Source organism: Myxocyprinus asiaticus, chromosome 47 (genome assembly GCF_019703515.2).
Source record: "Myxocyprinus asiaticus isolate MX2 ecotype Aquarium Trade chromosome 47, UBuf_Myxa_2, whole genome shotgun sequence".
In the NCBI taxonomy this organism is placed as follows: domain Eukaryota; kingdom Metazoa; phylum Chordata; class Actinopteri; order Cypriniformes; family Catostomidae; genus Myxocyprinus; species Myxocyprinus asiaticus.
The window spans coordinates 18288117-18307500 of record NC_059390.1 but is presented as its reverse complement, the minus strand read 5'-3'; the positions used below and the strand labels follow the sequence as shown (position 1 = coordinate 18307500).

The window sequence follows — 19384 nt, the reverse complement described above, 5'->3', positions numbered from 1 at the left end:
AGAACTGGTGTAACAGAGTCAGGTTTTTTGGCCTCCTTGCTCGCACACGCTTTTTCAGTTCTGCCCACAAGTTTTCTATCGGACTGAGGTCAGGGCTTTGTGATGGCCACTCCAGTACCTTGACTTTGTTGTCCTTAAGCCATTTTGCCACAACTTTGGAGGTATGCTTGGGGTCATTGTCCATTTGGAAGACCCATTTGCGACCAAGCTTTAACTGATCACTAAGTATAGTCAGGACATTACTGACTATACTAGTCATTTTTCACTATTTGAAAAAAGTAATTTTTGATCAAATCTAGACAGATCCCATTTTCAGCAGCCGTCACTCCAACACCTTATCCTTGAGTTATCATGCTAAATTGCTAATTTGGTGTTAGAAAATAATTTGCCATTTTATCAAACACAGTTGAAAGCTATTTGGTTCGTTAAATGAAGCTTAACATTGTCTTTGTGTTTGAGTTGCCACAGTATGCAATAGACTGGCATGTCTTAAGGTCAATATTAGGTCAAAAATGGCTAAAATGAAACCGCTTTCTCTAGGAACTCATCAGTCAATCATTGTTTTGAGGAATGAAGGCTATACAATGCTTGAAATTGGCAAAAAAACAAAAACAAAATGAAGATTTCATACAAAGGTGTACACTACTGTCTTCAAAGACAAAGGACAACTGGCTCTGACAAGGACATATGTACAACTGAACAAGAGGATAAGTACATCAGAGTTCCTAGTTTGAGAAATAGATGCCTCGCATGTCCTCAGCTGACAGCTTCGTTGAATTCTACCCGCTCAACACCAGTTTAATTTACAACAGTAAAGAAAAGACTCAGGGGTAATGTAAAAGCCACTTTTGAAACAGAAAAACAAAAAGAAAAGGTTAGAGTGGGTAAAGAAACACAGACATTGGACAACAGATAATTGGAAAAGAGTGTTATGGATCTTAACCCCATTGAGCTTTTGTGGGATCAGCTAGACTGTAAGGTGCATGAGAAGTGCCCATTAAGACAGCCACATCTATGGCAAGTGCTACAGGAAGTGTGGGGTGAAATGTCAGCTGAGTATCTGGACAAACTGAAAGGATCTGCAAAGCTGTCATTGCTGCATGTGGATGATTTTTTTTTATGAGAACATTTTGAAGTTCTCATGAACATGTTTAAGAAGTTCTGAATTTGTTTTTCAAATTGTAATGGTAATTTTTCACGTTAGTAATGTCCTGACTATACATTGTGATCAGTTGAATGCCACTTCGGTGAATAAAAGTACCAATTTTTTCCCATAAGAGCAAAATCTGTACATTTTTCCAAACTTTTGGCCACCAATGTATATAATTTTTTTTTTCATACACCATAATGACAAAGCAAAAAACAGATTTTTGATAACTTTGCAAATTTATTAAAAAGAAAAAACTGAAATATCACATTGACATAAGTATTCAGACCCTTAACTCAGTACTTAGTTGAAGCACCTTTGGCTGTGATTAGAGCCTCAAGTCTTTTTGGGTATGATGCAACAACTTTTGCACACCTGGATTTGGGGGTTTTCTGCAATTCTTCTCTGCAGATCCTCTCAGGCTGTCAGGTTGGATGAGCATTGTCGGTGGTCAGCCATTTTCAGGTCTCTCCAGAGATGTTTGATTGGGTTCAAGTCCGGGCTCTGACTGGGCCACTCAAGGACATTCACAGAGTTGTCCCTTAGCCACTCTTGTGTTGTCTTGGCTGTGTGCTTAGGGTCATTGTCCTGTAGGAAACTTCGGCCCAGTCTGAGGTCCTGAGCGTGCTGGACCAGGTTTTCTTTAAGGATATCTCTGTATTTTTCTGCGTTCAGCTTTCAGCTGCAGTGTGCCTTTCCAAATCATGTCCAATCAATTGAATTTGCCACAGGTGGACTCCAATCAAAGTGTAGAGACATCTCAAAGATAATCCAGAGAAATGGGATGCATCTGAGCTAAATTTCAAGTGTCATAGCAAAGGGTCTGAATATGTCAATATGATATTTCAGTTTGTTCTTTTTAATACATTTGCAAAGTTATCAAAAATAAATTTTTTGCTTTGTTATTATGGGTTATGGAGTGTAGATTGATGTGAAAAATAAATAAAGCATTTTAGCATGAGGCTTCAACATAACAAAATGTGAAAAAAAATGAAGGGGTCTGAATACTTTATGAATGCACTGTATATATTATGTATTTAAATTACAAAAATCAAGTACTTGTAATTAGATTATATTTTTAAATACTCTTAATCCATTAAAAACACTTTATGGATTACATGATTACATATTAGTCAGGCAAATGTATGTATATGTTTTATGTATTTTGCTGTCCTAGATATGCAGTATTATATGGATAGTAATCCATAGTTTTTTCCTGCTGTTAACGATCCAAGCAGACCTGCGATCCACCAGTTGAGAACTACTTATTTAGAGGATTCACTTCTATGTTTAAATGCGGTTGTCAGTACAATAACTTTGTAGTTTGTACATAGCCAAAGAATTGTACTATAGATGCTGTTGCAGTTTTGAAGTCTTCAAAAATGCTACTGTGGTCGTTTCATTTTTAGAAGATCACTAGAACCTGTCGATTTTTAGTCAGCCTTTGGGCCTCTGGTCAAACACTTGATCTCTAGATTTAGGTTTGTTTTTCAGAACTGACCATAAAGTAACTTGAGGAAGATACAGCAGAGTTTAGGTCAATGCTTCTGTATTAGCAAAGGATGGCGTTTCACCAGCTGAGTCCCACAAATGACCTTCTCTCTGCTCCGTCTTATCTTCAAACTCCCTTATCACTGGCGGTTCTGAAGAATATTTGAGCTCCGCAGCATCTTACAACGCTGACTGCGGTTTTTTTTTTTTTTTTTTTTTTTTTTTTGTCTGTCAGTGAGGCAGGCCTTTCAGGTCTCAGGTATTTCATTTTGTTTTGCATACTCTGTAAAGTCCGCCTTGGGCCATCTCAGTGGTTCTGTTTAGCTGCAGCCTTCAAGACTCCCCTGCTAAATTACAGCTGATTCTCTGCTTCTTTGTCCCTTGCCTGTAATGCATGGGGAAAGATTAAGTCAGTGCAAACTTAATCAGCATGAAATCAAAATTGACCCTGTTTACTTTCTTAAAAGAGGAAGAAAGTATGTCATTATTGGCTCATGTCATTCCAAACCTTTATGCTATTATGTTTTTTATAGGGAAAACAAAAGTAGATATTTTGCAAGAAGTGTTATGCAACTCTTGCCATGCTACCTGTTTCAGACTAGTTTATAGTGAGGCTGTCCAGCTCCAAAAAGGACAAAAACACCAAAAAAGCACCTTAAAGGAATAGTTCACCCAAAAATAAAAATTCTCATGATTTACCTACCTTTAAGCCATCCCAGATGTGTATGACTTCTTCAGTAGAACCGAAGTGAAGTTTTTATAAGCACATTTCAGCTCTTTTTGTCCATACAATGCAAGTAAACGGGTGCCATCAGGCTGCTGGCTATTTGACGGTCCAAAAGGCATATTTAGGCAGCAAAATCTACATGACTCCAGTCAATCAGTTAATGTCAACTGAAGCAAATCGATAAGTTGGTGTGAAACAAATCGATAATTATTACTTTATTAACTTTAAAAAATCGCTTCCTGCTTTGTATACAACAGAGGAACGAACGTCACGTGAGTGTTCATTCATTTCAAACAGAAATAAAGCGCTGACTTGAAGTTAAAAATGTTTTAATTATCGATTTGTTTCTTATAGCCTGCAAACTCATATTCAGGTCTGTCTCAGTTCTAGTATTAAATGCTGTCCAATCACTTTCCAATGCATAAAATCAAGTCCTGCTCCACATTTTCTTCTTGTTTAACATCCCTTTTCACATGGAAATACACTATATTGCCAAAAGTATTCGCTCACCCATCCAAATAATTGAATTCAGGTGTTCCAATCACTTCCATGGCCACAGGTGTATAAAGTGAAGCACCTAGGCATGCAAACTGCTTCTACAAACATTTGTGAAAGAATGGGCCGCTCTCAGGAGCTCAGTGAATTCCAGCGTGGTACTGTGATAGGATGCCACCTGTGCAACAAGTCCAGTCGTGAAATTTCCTCGCTACTAAATATTCCATAGTCAACTGTCAGTGTTATTATAACAAAGTGGAAGCGATTGGGAATGACAGCAACTCAGCCATGAAGTGGTAGGCCACGTAAAATGACAGAGCGGGGTCAGCGGATGCTGAGGCGCATAGTGCGCAGAGGTCGCCAACTTTCTGCAGAGTCAATCGCTACAGACCTCCAAAGTTCATGTGGCCTTCAGATTAGCTCAAGAACAGTGTGTAGAGAGCTTCATGGAATGGGTTTCCATGGCCGAGCAGCTGCATCCAAGCCATACATCACCAAGTGCAATGCAAAGCGTCGGATGCAGTGGTGTAAAGCACGCCGCCACTGGACTCTAGAGCAGTTGAGACGCGTTCTCTGGAGTGAGGAATCACGCTTCTCCATCTGGCAATCTGATGGACGAGTCTGGGTTTGGTGGTTGTCAGGAGAACGGTACTTGTCTGACTGCATTTTGCCAACTGTGAAGTTTGGTGGAGGGGGGATTATGGTGTGGGGTTGTTTTTCAGGAGCTGGGCTTGGCCACTTAGTTCCAGTGAAAGAAACGCTGAATGCTTCAGCATACCAAGAGATTTTGGACAATTACATGCTCCCAACTTTGTGGGAACAGTTTGGGGATGGCCCCGTCCTGTTCCAACATGACTGCGCACCAGTGCACAAAGCAAGGTCCATAAAGACATGGATGAGCGAGTTTGGTGTGGAAGAACTTGACTGGCCTGCACAGAGTCCTGACCTCAACCCGATAGAGCACCTTTGGGATGAATTAGAGCGAAGACTGCGAGCCAGGCCTTCTCGTTCAACATCAGTGTCTGACCTCACAAATGTGCTTCTGGAAGAATGGTCAAAAATTCCCATAAACACACTCCTAAACCTTGTGGAAAGCCTTCCCAGAAGAGTTGAAGCTGTTATAGCTGCAAAGGGTGGGCCGACGTCATATTAAACCCTATGGATTAAGAATGGGATGTCACTTAAGTTCATATGCGTCTAAAGGCAGATGAGCGAATACTTTTGGCAATATAGTGTATGTCACGTTACAGAAGTAAAATGGGTTGCGAATGACATTTTGTGTTGACTATAAGACTTTAAGAATGTGTTTAGTTGCATTTTGAAGTAACTGTGACGTTATTTTAAAATGCAGCTGATCTCTGGTTTAATGCCACATCAGTAGGGTTTAAAGCCATAGCCTTAATTGTTGTTCACACATTGTGCTCTCCCCTATGTTGGCAAGTGTGTTTTTATGCAAAACGTTTCTTAAAATAAGGCCTTTTTCTCTGAACTTTAAGACCTTTAAAATATTCATGCTTGGCCTTTGGTTATGTAAAGGTATTGCTCTGCAATCTGCTTACAGAATTAGTTTCGGACACAAAAGTGTGTTTTTCCCTGAGTCAGAAAGTACCAGCAGTGAAGAATAAAACATTTATATGAGCTTTAGCTAGCCTCAGATCTCTCTGAGCCTGGAAAGAAAGACGATTTACTTTGAAATTGTGTGAGTGTGTGTATATATACTGTGTGTGCGTGAGAGAGTGAGTGAGAGCAGTCAACAGAAAAAGTGACTGACAAAGGCAGAATGCCCAGTATTTATATTTTGATACATGTCCTGCTCTTTAGATATATGCATTAAGAGTTTGAGAGAAACATCTTCATTTACAGCATTTATCTTAATCTTATCTGCCTTGCTGTGTTTTCAAAGTACCAACCAGATTAAATTTATCGGTAACTTTTGACAATGACAACTTTTGCGTTGAGTGCAAAGAAGTGGATCTTAATTGACCCTTCACTAAGCTCCGCCCCCTTATGGTCGCTTGCTCTGACAAGCTCTGCAGAACTCTCCATTGGAATGAATGGGAGATTGCTGTGGATGGCACAGTTTTTGGCAAAATATTTTCATAAACGTAAGGGGTAATATTTTTACGTGGGCTGGTATGAAGAGTGACATTGTAATGCAGAGAAATTGTTTAATTACACAATAATTTGGTTAAAAAGTGTGGAGAATGTGAATCAAGATCAAGGCAAACAATTATTACAGTCACTTGAAAAGAAATGGCAAAATAGCTATTACGCATCTAATAACATTAGCGCAAGTGAGCAGAGCTGTTTATAACGTCTCAAAACACTCATTTTGATGCTGTGAACTGTTTATTTACTATTGCTTTTGCTATGATTTGAATCATTACATTAATTAATGTTCAGTTTTTAGCTTTCATTTACCTTGGAGCAAATGTAGGTGTCGTTGAAGATGTTATATGTTTACTTGGGAATGAGGGATGACACAGTTTAATCCAACATGCTCTTCTCCAGGTTTAAAGATTTTTTTAAAAAGAGAGAAAAACACTGCGTATATCCTCTTTGGGTAACACGTCACTATTACAAATTTTACATTTTTTGGATTATTTTGATAAAATCCTGCTTAAAAGTACTCTAACACATATTATTTCCATAGGCTTACATTGGAAAATAGCAAACGCATGTCAAAGTATTTGCGGCAAAGCAACAGTTGCTAAGACAGGATTGGTCAGAAGCACTTTTAAGGCGGGGCTTAGCAAAGGGTCAGTTGGGGGAGGAAAAATAGTAATTAAATATTTGTGTACATAAATGGAGTTGATTTGAAACAGTAAACTGGAACTAGGTATTTTCACTTAAAGTATTGTAGTATAATGTTATTACAATGTTTTTATAATGTTATTACAATTATTTTAATGTTTTGGACGTACTTTGGTGAAGGTCTTTTTTTGGACATGTTTCAAGGTAACTCCTCAGTATTTTTAGAACTTCCTTGTAATGCCATGTAAATGCCATGTTTTGTGAATATGGTAATCATTCAGGACCATAGTATTTACCTAAGAATCATGCCATTAACATCTGATAGTGTAATTTTATCAGGGCACTACTATAGTGCATTTTTATAAAGGTTGCAAGTTTTCAGTTTAGTTAGGAAATGTTAGCTCATTTAGTTAGGAAATTTTAGCTCATTTAGTACCACATTTTTCTTTGATTTAACTTTTTTTAATTGTTAAAAAAAAAAAAAATCAGTGTAAGTAAATCTGTAGCACACACACACAAAAGAAATATGTATGTAATGATAAAATCCTAATAAAAATCCTAATAAAAAAAATAAAATAATAAAAAATGTAATATTTGCATATCTAGTTAGTACTGCTGTGCTTTTGATGCAGTTCTAGTAGTGGTCTGTTGGTGGCAGTGGATCCCTGCAGCATTCTGTAGGCTGCAGCAGAATAGTGAGTCATGGATCTAGGCTCTGGATTCCTCTTGACAGCTTGCAGTGAAGTGCCCTGTATGTGTGACCACTACTGAAACTTCAAAAAATGCCTTATCCTTCCCATTTCTGCTCTACTACGACCACCACACAACACAGAAAAATGAATGTCTGTTTTTTTCTGGTGACCTTGTTGAGTTGGGACATAAACGCATCCATAGGCTATGTTTTCTGCCTTGCCACTGGCGGTCAATCAGTCGAGTGTTTTTGTAAGTGATCAGTTTAATTTCCACCGTGATGGTTCAGTTAAAAGGTGTTCAATTTGCCCATCTCTGCCATAATTCTGTCCATATCACCCTCACTTCCTCTATGTGTCGCTCTGAAGACAGTAATTTCGTCTTAATTTGCTCAGATGAGATAATGCTTGTGGGTTTTTTTTTTAGTATTTTTTCCCATCTGTTCAGGTCTGATTATATCTGATCCATTACCCATACCTGCACAAACACCTGTCATCTTCCACATCACTGACTCCTTTATTAAATAAGCTGATGATCATATAAGATGACACCAGATGTGATATACTAAGACATGATTCTAAACATCAGAAATTCTGTGACATTTGTCTTGTTGTGTGGATGGTCCATGCATCAAGCAATTGCAACCTGCATTTGTAATGCATAATTAGACATGTCCCTAAGCTGTGTTGCAAGAATGTATGTTTTGTATGTTCATCTGGACCACATGTCAGTAATACATTCGTCACTTATTCGCATCTGCGTACTTGCGTTAATTGTTTTTGGCCTTACAAAGTCTTAAAATGTCTGCATAACATACGCCCTGGCAACCACCTACAAAAACATTGTTGCGCCAACTTTGACACAGGCAAGCACCAACAAAATAAGTGTTTCTGGCCTTAAAGGTGAAGTGTGTAATTTTTGCGCTACTAGTGACACAAAACGGAATTACAAAAATAAAGTATGTTTTCAAACAATCTTTGGCAACACCCTTAGACTCATCACGGCCTTTTGCACTCTCTGATTCCCTATGAACAAATAAGCCATACTAAATAAAAGGTGATTAAACGTTTAATCAATGTTTTGATAGCGACTGGGAGGCTCAGTGTTTATACTTTTGGGGGAGGTAAACTCACGAATGGCTTACTTATAGTTGTCAATGAACAATAAACTGTGAAAGTAACACATTTTGACATTAAAAAACGCCCTGGCAACCACCCACAACAGAATTGACATGGGCAAGCACCAACAAAATGTAAAAATCTTGTCTCTTTCCCTTCTCTGTAAGGGGCATGACTGTATTTGTGGAGCTCTGTTGCTAAACAAACACTGTGGCACACTTGTAAGTGCTTGATGTAATCCTTTTCCTGTCTCTGCTCCTCCAAACAAAATGATGGACTGGTCCCTCCCTCTCTCTCTCTGGTCCTTTGTGTTTCCTCTCAGGTCGTTTTCATTATCTTCTGTGAGTGAAATGGTGAAATAATGGTGGAAGGATGAGAGAATCTGAGAGAGGAGGGATGCACGTTTGAGAGCAGAGAGTGGGAGAAGTGTTTTGTTTGCAGCTGCCTCCTTTTGTACTGCAAAAGGCTCGTAGCAGGGTACAGTAATGTTTCTCTAGCAACAAGCAAGTCTCTCGGTCCTCAAAGTGGAGCGGAGACTTGGTTGACACCATTCTCACTCGCTGAGTCTCTTTCTTACACCCACTCATGCAATCTTTCAGCATCATCCATGAATATTAAGGATGTGCAAAACTGCATAATTTCTACAATGATCTGTCAGGGGGTTTTCTGAACACTAGTCAACTAGTCAGCCTTAATGAAGCTCTGTGTTATTAGGCTAGTTTATTATGATCATGTCATGTTTGTTATGGTTACCTGACATTGATCAGACAAGTTGCTTTGCAATGTATGAAAGCTAGATGCAGTCGATTCAATATAATTGCTGTAATGAATCCATAGACGACTAAACTATAAGCTTTCATTAAACAAACCTATCGCAGTCCTCGCACAAAAGGCCTACAGGTTATGCATAGTAACAGGAACAAAGGGGACGCCTTTAGACGCACATATTTTCAGTGTTTTACTGTACTGGGAGCCAACAGTTACCGTTTAACTAACGCTTATTAAATTGTAGCACACTGTCAGCTTTTTAAAACCCTCTTTAAAAGGTTGCTTCTCTTAAAGCCGAAGTCTGCGCCATTAAACTGAATTGCAGTATTTTCAAACGTAATTGGAATATTTTTATAGCGCCATAGAGCAACAGGGCTCTATTTTCATAGACGTGCAAAGTGCAGCGCTACACGCAAAACCATGCACTGCGTCTTATTCCATTTTTGATAGAGCGGTAATTCTAAGTGCAATTTTCGTGCCAGTACCAAGCGCAAGTGGGCATGGGTGGGAGTGTTTGTGCTATCTCTAGGTGAATGTACGCAAACTGTGGGTGTATTGTAAGGTAATGAATTGTCGAAATACGCAATTTGCTCTTTTCCTGAGAAATGGGTCATTGTGCCAAGATGTTTCAAAAGCAGGTCTGTTTTCAGAGCAAAGACTAAATTTCCTACATTTGCAATTTGGAGATTCCACCAGCAGGTGGTTATAAAGTTAGTGTTCAAAAATATAGTGGAACATCAAATTATGTCCCTGACAGTCACCGTTTTATGAAACAAAAATTTTAGATTTGTGTTAAGCTATATATAGGTCATGTTTTATTAAAAAAAAAAAAATAAATATATATATATATATATATATATATATATATATATTATTACTGTTTATATTTACAATTGTATTTAAGATCTAATTTGTATTGGTATTTTTCTACCTGTTGTCGTAGTGATTAAGTCACAGAAAAAGGGCCAGGTGGAAGAAGTTTGGAGAGGGTAGAATGTTTGGATTTGGTATGATTTTTATGATCACTTTGTTATTTAGATTATATTTTCATTTCATTTGAAGTGTAATTTTGAATTTAGAAATATTTTTCTTTTAATTTTGTTTTCAAAATCAACCAGTAGAAGTGCGTGTAAATACAATCACTGTTAATACTAACCATGATTTGTGTGTCAGTAGATAAAAATGATCAATAATGCTTACACTTCTATAATTTAATGGAGCGTACATCCAAATCTTGATGGGAATCAAATTTTCTATGCTTATAAAAGGAGTGTGTCACTGTCAGAAATATTTCAGTTCTTCTAATTCTTTGCCTACTGTCTATTTACACTACAAACTTTTTGTGAATGTGCTGTCTTTTTTATATTGCTTGTGCTGACAGGGAATAGACTGTATAATAGGATGCAGATGCTGCAATATCCGGAGAAGAACCTTCGAATTAAATTGCACTTGACCCAGCCCATTAGCGCATTGCATGCAAGATTTTGCCAAACCCACTCACACCTAGAGTGCAAGATTTTGCCAGACCCACTCATGCCTAGACTTGGTGTATGCTTGCACAAAAATACCAAAACTTCATGGCCATGCCCACTGACTTTGAGCTTATGAATTTTGGCATAGTGCTGTACTTAGCGCTAGCACTCTTTTATAAAGTCCCACTGTGTTTGCAGTTTTTGAGGAAACCAACCTATAAATGGCTGACTTATAGTTGTCTTGGCATATTACGCTGGGATAGGAGCAAGTTTTTTAACATTGAAAAAGTTAGACTCTTAAGCTTTAATTCATAAAAAAATGAAGCTGAAAAAATAAGACTAATCAGTTGTACTTTCTTTCTGTCCATGTCTGATTTTTCTTTTCTTTCTCTTTTGTACAGGTGATGCAAGTCGTGAATGCAGATGCCATCGTGGTTAAGTTGAACTCTGCAGAGTATAAGACCATCCACCTGTCCAGCATCAGGCCCCCAAGGCTCGAAGGCGAGGTACGAGTTAATGTTCGTCTGTCCTTGGATATCCTCATCAGAAAGGCCATTACCAAATCCTCAGGGTGCCGGCTGTCAGATACACTGTTTGCAAAATGCTGATATGAAGGTTTTCTCTCCCTTCCTTCTCTTAAGAGGACTGATCTCCTCTCTGTATGTGTCTTTCAATCTCTGATCTCAACGCAGTAGATTTTCTGAACACCAGGGGGAGGTAGAGAGACATATCCCTAACACCCCCCCTCTCCTCCACTCGATCTGACACCATTGCTGCACTGCAGCCAAAGGCCCTATAGATCTACTCCGATAATGAGCACACGCTTTCACCGATTCTCTCTTTCTCATCCATTAATGTCATACACATCCACTCGATCCAATGCTATTCTCTAATACTCACTTTTGTATCTGCGTAAGTTTGCAAATTTACACAAATTCATCAGTTTCTGGGGCTGCGTATGCATGCACATTTTCATAGCTGCCGAAATGCATGGGACGTGCAGAAATGTGCATGTCCGTTCTGATTTGAGCACATTAAGACATTATTGAGAGCTGATGTGTAATGGCCGCTTTCTCTGTGAGATATGTGGCTTAATGTCATTATAATTATAATAAAGGCAGTTAAAATTCGTGCGTTAGGGTCTTTAATAAGCCACCCTCTTGCTGACCCTAAACCTCCTTTAATAACAGGCATGTTGATATAGCACGTTAGAAAATTTTTGTTAACGCCGATTTTGCAAATTAGATGTGTAGTTTATTAAGGAGGGTGTTAAATTATTTAGCTCTTCTCTTGCATGCACATTTCTGCAGGGACATGCTTTAATATTCTTATAATATCAGATATTGGAGTGTTTGATTTATAATTAAGATTGTGAATATTTTAAAAGGAGATGTTCCAGAGAGACACTTTGCTATGCACATGTAAATGCAGTGATGGAATATGTAGCTGTGCTTCTGTATCTATGGATACGGCGCTGCGATGAGCATTCTGATTAGAGCGTGTTTGTTGCCTGACAGCTCAAATATTGTTTCTCATCTGTGATTTAATCTGATTAGTGTTTATTACAAAGCAATAAAGATTATGAATGTATTTAGATCTCATATGCAGGGCTGGGAAAAATGGCAAAAAAAATCTCTAAGGATGATTCATGTCTTTTTCAACTTTTACATTTTAAACTAAAAAGTAACTTCATGATTCAAATGACATGTTCTTTGTCAGAATTCAAGGCAAACTGGTTCATTACTTTGTAATAAAAGTTCTATTCATTATAGAAAACATGTAGGTGTGCAAGAAAATTGCACAAAGTGCACCACACAAGCAGTTGTCAACATAGTGTAAATGTAAAATACATAAAAATATTATTTATTTAAAATAACCCAGATGTTCAGAAATAATTGTGTAGAATAAGAAAACTGCAAAATGCATCTTAGCCAATGTAGGTATACATTTTTAGCTTAACCAGATCTATCTAGAAAGTTATATTGAAATGAAGTTTATCTTGAAAGTACCCATTGTTAGTATATCAAACCATTTGCATGTATAGTCATAAACTCCTGCAGAGTCCAGACATCAGAAAATTTTCAGTCTAGTCAAGAAGTTTTAAATTGGGAAATAAACTTGCATTATGGACGTGAAAGAAATGTACATGGAAAAAGGCTTCACGATTAATTGAATTAAGATTGAAATCACAATATGGCCTTGCACGATTACTGAACCGCAAAATGCTGCATTTTAAAACATAGTCTATCACATCTAATTCGCGCAGGTTTCCGGGGAGCGGGTCCAGCGGCTTATCAATCTTGGCCGGTACCCTCGCCGCTCTGCTCCCGGACCTGTGAGGACGCCAGTGTGTGTACGAGGAGATAAAGTCTGACTTTCTGAGGAGAGGCGTGCTCTACGTTCTTTTGGCGGCAGTGATGAGGCTCTATTTACATCAAGTGCACCTCACCATCCGCTGCCCAAATGGCATCTCTCCTCTCTCCAGCCCACTCCCATTGAGAGCCTGGCTGAAGGACGGTCCTAAGAGGCGGGGCAACGATTACGAGAGGGAGGGGCTGGTCGTTTCGCCACATTGTTGTTAACCTGTTATTTTAATTTGGACCGCGCACACATCAGATTAGAGATGGCATCAAGTCAAGCGGCATAAATCATTTTGTTTTTTCTTTTCCTCCAGCCGTTGGTGGATGGACAAGGTAACTAAATGTTGCATTTGCTAATATTTTTATGCAAAACCTTTATTCCTCATACGTGCTTCTGAGGCATGAGACGAAGCAGAGAGCTTTAAAAAAAACTAGGGTTCTTTGCATTAATTTTTTTTAACTTGTTTTCTCAAGATAAACCTAGAAGCTTCGGAAGTGTTGCAGAATGTTTTTTCAGCTTAGTGTAAACAAGGAGACAGAAAACAGCTCTGTGTATTCTTTTTCCTCTCGGTATCAACCATTTTAATTAACCCCCCCCCCGCCCCCCATTCTTTTTTTTTTTTTTTTTCATAGGAGAATGTTTTTTACAATAACCTTTTAAAGACAGGCCCACAGTGAGCTCTGAGGTTGTTAATCGATTGTATATGCTTCTGCTGAAGCATATACAATCGATGTTATTTCCTTTATTTTTTTTAAATATCTTTTTTAAGAGAAGAATTTCTGATGAAGGACTAAACTAGCTGTGATCTTGAAGGGAAATGATCCACCAGTCGGAGAATAGTTGCAAACAGAGCACACATACCTGTATTTGCATATACAAGAGTATTTTGCAATAAAATTGTTATATATTGTTTCTATACTTTAGATCAACAACTTAAATTCAATAGTTAAATGGTTTTCCATTGCTTTTAATTATTACGTCATTTGCAGTGGTTTATGGAATTGTAATTCATTCTGTAATTAAAAACGATATAGTCTTTGCATTTTTGTCCGATTTTCCGAAGATTGTAATGTTTTGATACACCTTTGGAGCTGTGTGGTTTGGCTTTAGGCCTGAGTAGTGTTAGGGATTTTAAATTTGGTGCACAACGGACATGATTGTTCCCTTAAATTAAGCAGCTTGTTGAAGAGATGTGTGCTTACGTTTTTTTTTTCAAGCAATCTGCCCTAGGATTTTCGCCTGCCGATATAATAGTCTAAAAAAAACAAATCCCCTAGACTTGCAGTGAGAGACAGACCTGAGCCATATATAGGGGTCAGAATATTATAGAGTCTTGTGGTTAGCTCTTTACTTGGGTCAGTAAGCAACAACATAGCAACGCACAAATAAGCACTCTGAATGCCTTAGCAACCACAGCAACGTGGCAGCGAGTTTTGCATGAACAAGCACCTCTCACATCATCTTATTAAAATATAAAAAAAATCTTGTTCTTATTACTGTTTCTCAGTCTTTTTGTACTACAGAAGGTAAATCAGAGCTTGATACTGAGCTTGTGTATCAAGCAGCGTGACTTGGATATCATAATACCATGGTATCCGTCCTGCAGCACATGACAGCATGCATCTCAAAAATCTCCATGCAAAGTTTATTTTATAGCTCAAGGATTTCTGTGTAGCACATCTTTCCATGAAGAGTAACATTGTAGGAAACATAAGTGTAAGTATTGACGTTTTGGAAGAACATGTATTCGCTTTTGAAGCGTGCCCTCCTGTACACTTTACTGCCTGTATCTTTTGTTGTGTATCTCTGCACCAAAACTACTTGCAGTATGTTTTCCCTGCTCGAATGCACTCTGACAAGGGTGAAAGAGAGGGAGAGAGAGTGAGAGGGTAGAGTGCAAAGTAGTTCCTCTATTAAAGCTAAGTTTTGCCTGTTACATAGAGGTCATGCTGTCCTTGAATATAAGGTCTCATCAATAGTAATGTTGGCATGATAAATCTGAACTCTGACCCTGTTCTCCTGTCCTACTCTCTTGAGTAAAGGTCAACTGGTAGAAACTCAAACATAGTATGTGTGCCAAACAATTAAACTTCATAAATAGCATCTTTCCTTTCTTAGCTTTATGGGGCCTGATGGAGATAAGGTTATGTCTATTTCTTGTGCATTTTATGTAGCGATCAATAATGTGAGGTTTTAAATTAATAAATGTTAATTTCTAAAGAGGTTAATGTGGTGGTGTTTTATGCGCTTCATTTAACGTAATGATCCTCAGCAAATGTGTCAATAGTAGTTCAAGAACTGTTTCTTGGAAATCAAAGTGGGGTGTTAACTTGTTTCTTCCTAATCTAATGCTACATTAACCTTGACACAATGTTACATAATTAACAAGATTGCTGTTAATCTTTTCATCAAACTAATCAATTCTGCCTTGCATAGCCCAGTAGTTTAGCACACAGCAACTTTTGAATTGGCATTGTAATTAATTTAAACTGTGGACATTCAAACAACAGCTGTAAAATGGTTTCAAAGCAGCTGCAAACATTTTTCCAATTACTCTTTTGATTGTTTAGTAAAATAGCTCTTGGTAATGGCATGCTGTTTGTGTGCGTGCACATTGTGAGCTTTCATTCATGTCATTCAGATGCATAGACAAAATTAAGAAATTGAGGCTTTACAGTGTTACTCTATGCTGTCAAGTGGTTATATCACCACACATACATAGTTCTAATTGTGCTTATTTTGTGCGTAACTCTGTGCATTTCTTCCTTCCACCGTATCCCAACCAAGCGATGACCAACCAAGTTTCTACCATGAAGTAATTTTTCTGTTTAGTAATTTGACTGAAAGCAAAACTGTTACAGAGACGACAGTTGAGAGGCTTCCACATGACTCTCGTCAGCTTTGAACCCTAAGGAGTGAGGCAACAGCATTGCCCACATTGCGCTTTTGTTAAGCATTGCAATATGGCACGTTACTGCTGAACTTTTGAAGTGGCAACCAATAATTACCGGGCAATTTGCATATATGCAAAGTCTGTCTTTGCAACGACGGGTCCAACTTAACACCATAGTCATTTTTTTTACACACGTTTTACTCTTTAATGATGTACAAAGCATCAATCAATTTTAAAACTGTTAAACTTTATGAAGAGATATTGAATGTTTCATCATATCTTTATATCCATTATGCTTGCTTTATTTACTCGCATCCAGAGATCACATCTGAAGACCTTAACGTAAACGAGTATTTTTATTATTTTCTCCAATAACTGTATCAAAGCAATTGCCAGGACTTTTTCTCATCTTCAAATACATGTTTTCAGTGTTTACTCTGCACACCTCTGGCTTTCTTGCTTGGCAAACTTGTAAATTCGTCCCTCCATAGCGCTATCTGTAGTGCTTGTCATGTGGAGGTCAAAGCGGCACTTGATGTTGGCATTGAGTGCTGCTTTATGCACTGGCATGAGTCGTGGAAGCCCATTTTACAGTCAGTTATTGCATATTTGATGTTGAAGACCCTGTGAAATCAAAATGAAAGTTTTGCTGCTTTTAGTCCATATCTATTAGCTTTAAGGTCATCTATATGCTAGTGTACTTCTAAACGTTGACAAAATTAATTTTCAGAAGATATAAGCATTTAAAATCTGCTGTCTCTTCCTGCTAAAAAGACCCAGAAAAATGTATGACTCACAATGTACTGTATTAATTTTGACCAATCAAATGCTTTCTAGAATGAGAACGTCCCCACCCCCTCAATCTTATCAGCGTGTCTGGCTGTGTTCTAACTGGCACTGCTCATGACTTCACAGGGCATTTCGAAGGGTGCACAATCCATGCTGTAATGTCGTTCCAAACAGATTTTCCAATAAGAATCACTTAAACATTTAGTTTCAAATGACCGTTATCACCTTTCAGCCATCTAAAGCTCTCACAGTGGAGGGTAATTTTTTTTGAAGGGAATAGGACATAGCGATGATTCTTGCTAAATGGGACACGCCAACGCTGGAATTGGATGCAAGGAAACTTGCTGGAGTTTTTTTTTATATATATATATATATATATATAGAAGTTTTATTTATATGTTCAATGCAGCCATTTCTGAGGTTTCTTGGGATGTACAGCGTGAGTGAGTTTTTTATTCTTTAAGTGTTTCGTGATTTAAAACAGGGATAGATTTCAATATTCTACTCGCTTGTTTATCATTCATCTGCATTGACGTGTACAACGGCTTGAGCGTCATCGTTAGCAAATATCTCAAAGCACTGTGTTTGTTTGTAGACTGGTTTTGTTGAAACGGATCAGTTTGGTCCTCAAGTCAGTGTAAGAGTGGCTCTGGCATGAGAAGCAGTAGATGTGTGTGTTGCTTTGCCAGGGGCTGCGACGTAAACTAAAGCCTATTGGCTGTTTTTCAAAAAGGCACGGGCTGTTTGTCAAGTCCCGCCCCAACTTCGTTTCAGTAGGAAATATGTCAACTGACTAAAAAAAAAAAAAAACTGTTTTTCGGCACTTCAGGGGGACATTAAAACATTTTCTCCTATCCCAACTTAATATGCATAGACAACTATAAGTATGCCATTTAAACATTAATACCCCCGAAAAGTTTAAGCACTATGGCACTATCAAAACATTGCTCTGTTTGTTTTAGCATCTTAACCAATTGGACATGGCAACATTGGCTCAACCAATGGTGTGAGGGACTATCTGTCTGAGGGATCTTTTGTAGAAGAGGTGAGGAGTGTACAGGAAACCTGTTTTGAAAACCTAAAAAATTGTAATTACATATGGTGATGCTTGTGGTACAGAAATTACACCCTTTAGGCTGAGTGGGATTTTGCATTTCACAGTGGGTGGGGCTACACAGAAATGGATACCAATTTATTTGTAAAATGTCTTGTCTTTTGTCAGATTAACATGGAAGAGATAGCTTTTATCGCTTGTTGTGTTATCACATTGTGTCTTGTGAGGACACAGTCGTACAGTTCTGTCATCTTGCTCACCATGTTTCTTTCTGTCCTCCTCTTCTGCTTCTATATAAGCACCCTCTCTCCCTCAGTTCAACGCAGGGCGTGAAACTGTTGTCCGCTCACTATATCATAAAAACACTTAAACTCAAAGAGACAAACCTGACCTCAGGCCAGCCCCGGGGTGTGTGTGTGTGTGTGTGTGTGTGTGTGTGTGTGTGTGTTTCTCTACTGTTTTCTCTCTTGCTGTGAGGACTTTGGGGGTATTCAGGGCCAGATGTGTTGACCAACACAAAAACAAACTCTGACAGCTGCTGCCCAGTGTCTCTCTCTCCCCTCAGATGCCCCTCCCCATTCTTTTTGCATAGTACTGAGACCTTTCTTTTCTTTCCTTTGGCTGCTTAACTGCTTTATCATTATTGGTGGCCTGGTGGACCTATGATGTAACTTCATGTGCCAAGCCTAATTTCTTTTCCTCATTCATATCCCCTGTCTCTCTCGAATTGCCGAATGGCGCTTATTGTTTTTGCACCATGGCAAGCTATTTCCAGCTGCATGGTGGTGTCAGCCGTTTTATAGGCTCTCCTGAGGATGTGGAGGGGGAGGAGTTATGTCAGAGCAGCTCAATGAGTCATCCTCACTACTGTATGTGTGCGAGTGAGAGGGACTGCAGGGGAAATGTTGACATCTGTGTTTAAAGCTGAAATAGCTTTATAAAATGTATCAGTCATTGAAAGAATCTTCCGTGTCACTTGCCACGCGGTGTGTTTGATTGTATGTTTGTACTCTAAGGGTAATTGTAATTTGTCTAATGACAGATTGTGTCTTTTCATAGTGTGTATGCTGAAGGCATGTGTGTCCTGTGGCCTCTGTCTGGGGTCACTGTGTGGTTCTGTGGCTCATCTCACATTTGATTGGTCTGGCTCTGTCTTGCAGAGGGCTCTGCTTTGCCTCGGGATCAGTTGACTGTTGGAATTCTCACAAACATTCTTCCGATCAGACGTCGTCAATGACACTGAGGTTGTAAACCGCAATTTTATTTTAAAAGGAATGTTGCGGGTTCAATTTGTGGTGTGCTGTCATTTTACCACAGAAAATTTTAAAAACAAGCAAAAAACACTTTTATAGGAATGCACTTACAAAGGAAGTTTATGGGGCGAGACATTGTACTGGGATTAATGTTAAAATAGTGGTTTGAATTTATAGTACCATGTTAACATGGTGCTAGTGTGATAAAATGGCTTACTATCCAATTTTTCAACTGCTTTCTTGACAATATAAAGCCAGTAAGAGTGCTGGGTAGATGACTTCTGAAAAAGCAGTTCAGTTTTGGTTTAAAAATTACACAACTTATATTATCAGTTATATAATGTTTTAGATTTACATTCTAAATGATTCATT

At 38.4% G+C, this 19384-nt stretch overlaps 1 protein-coding gene across 1 annotated transcript in view; it reads left to right on the top strand.

Annotated features, from left to right (window-relative positions):
• LOC127436756 (staphylococcal nuclease domain-containing protein 1) overlaps nucleotides 1-19384 on the top strand; it is a 247121-nt gene that overhangs the window by 25948 nt on the left and 201789 nt on the right. Inside the window, exon 10 of the mRNA XM_051691102.1 lies at nucleotides 11064-11168. Coding sequence (XP_051547062.1) covers nucleotides 11064-11168 — 105 coding nt within the window. The remainder of the gene's footprint in view (nucleotides 1-11063; nucleotides 11169-19384) is intronic.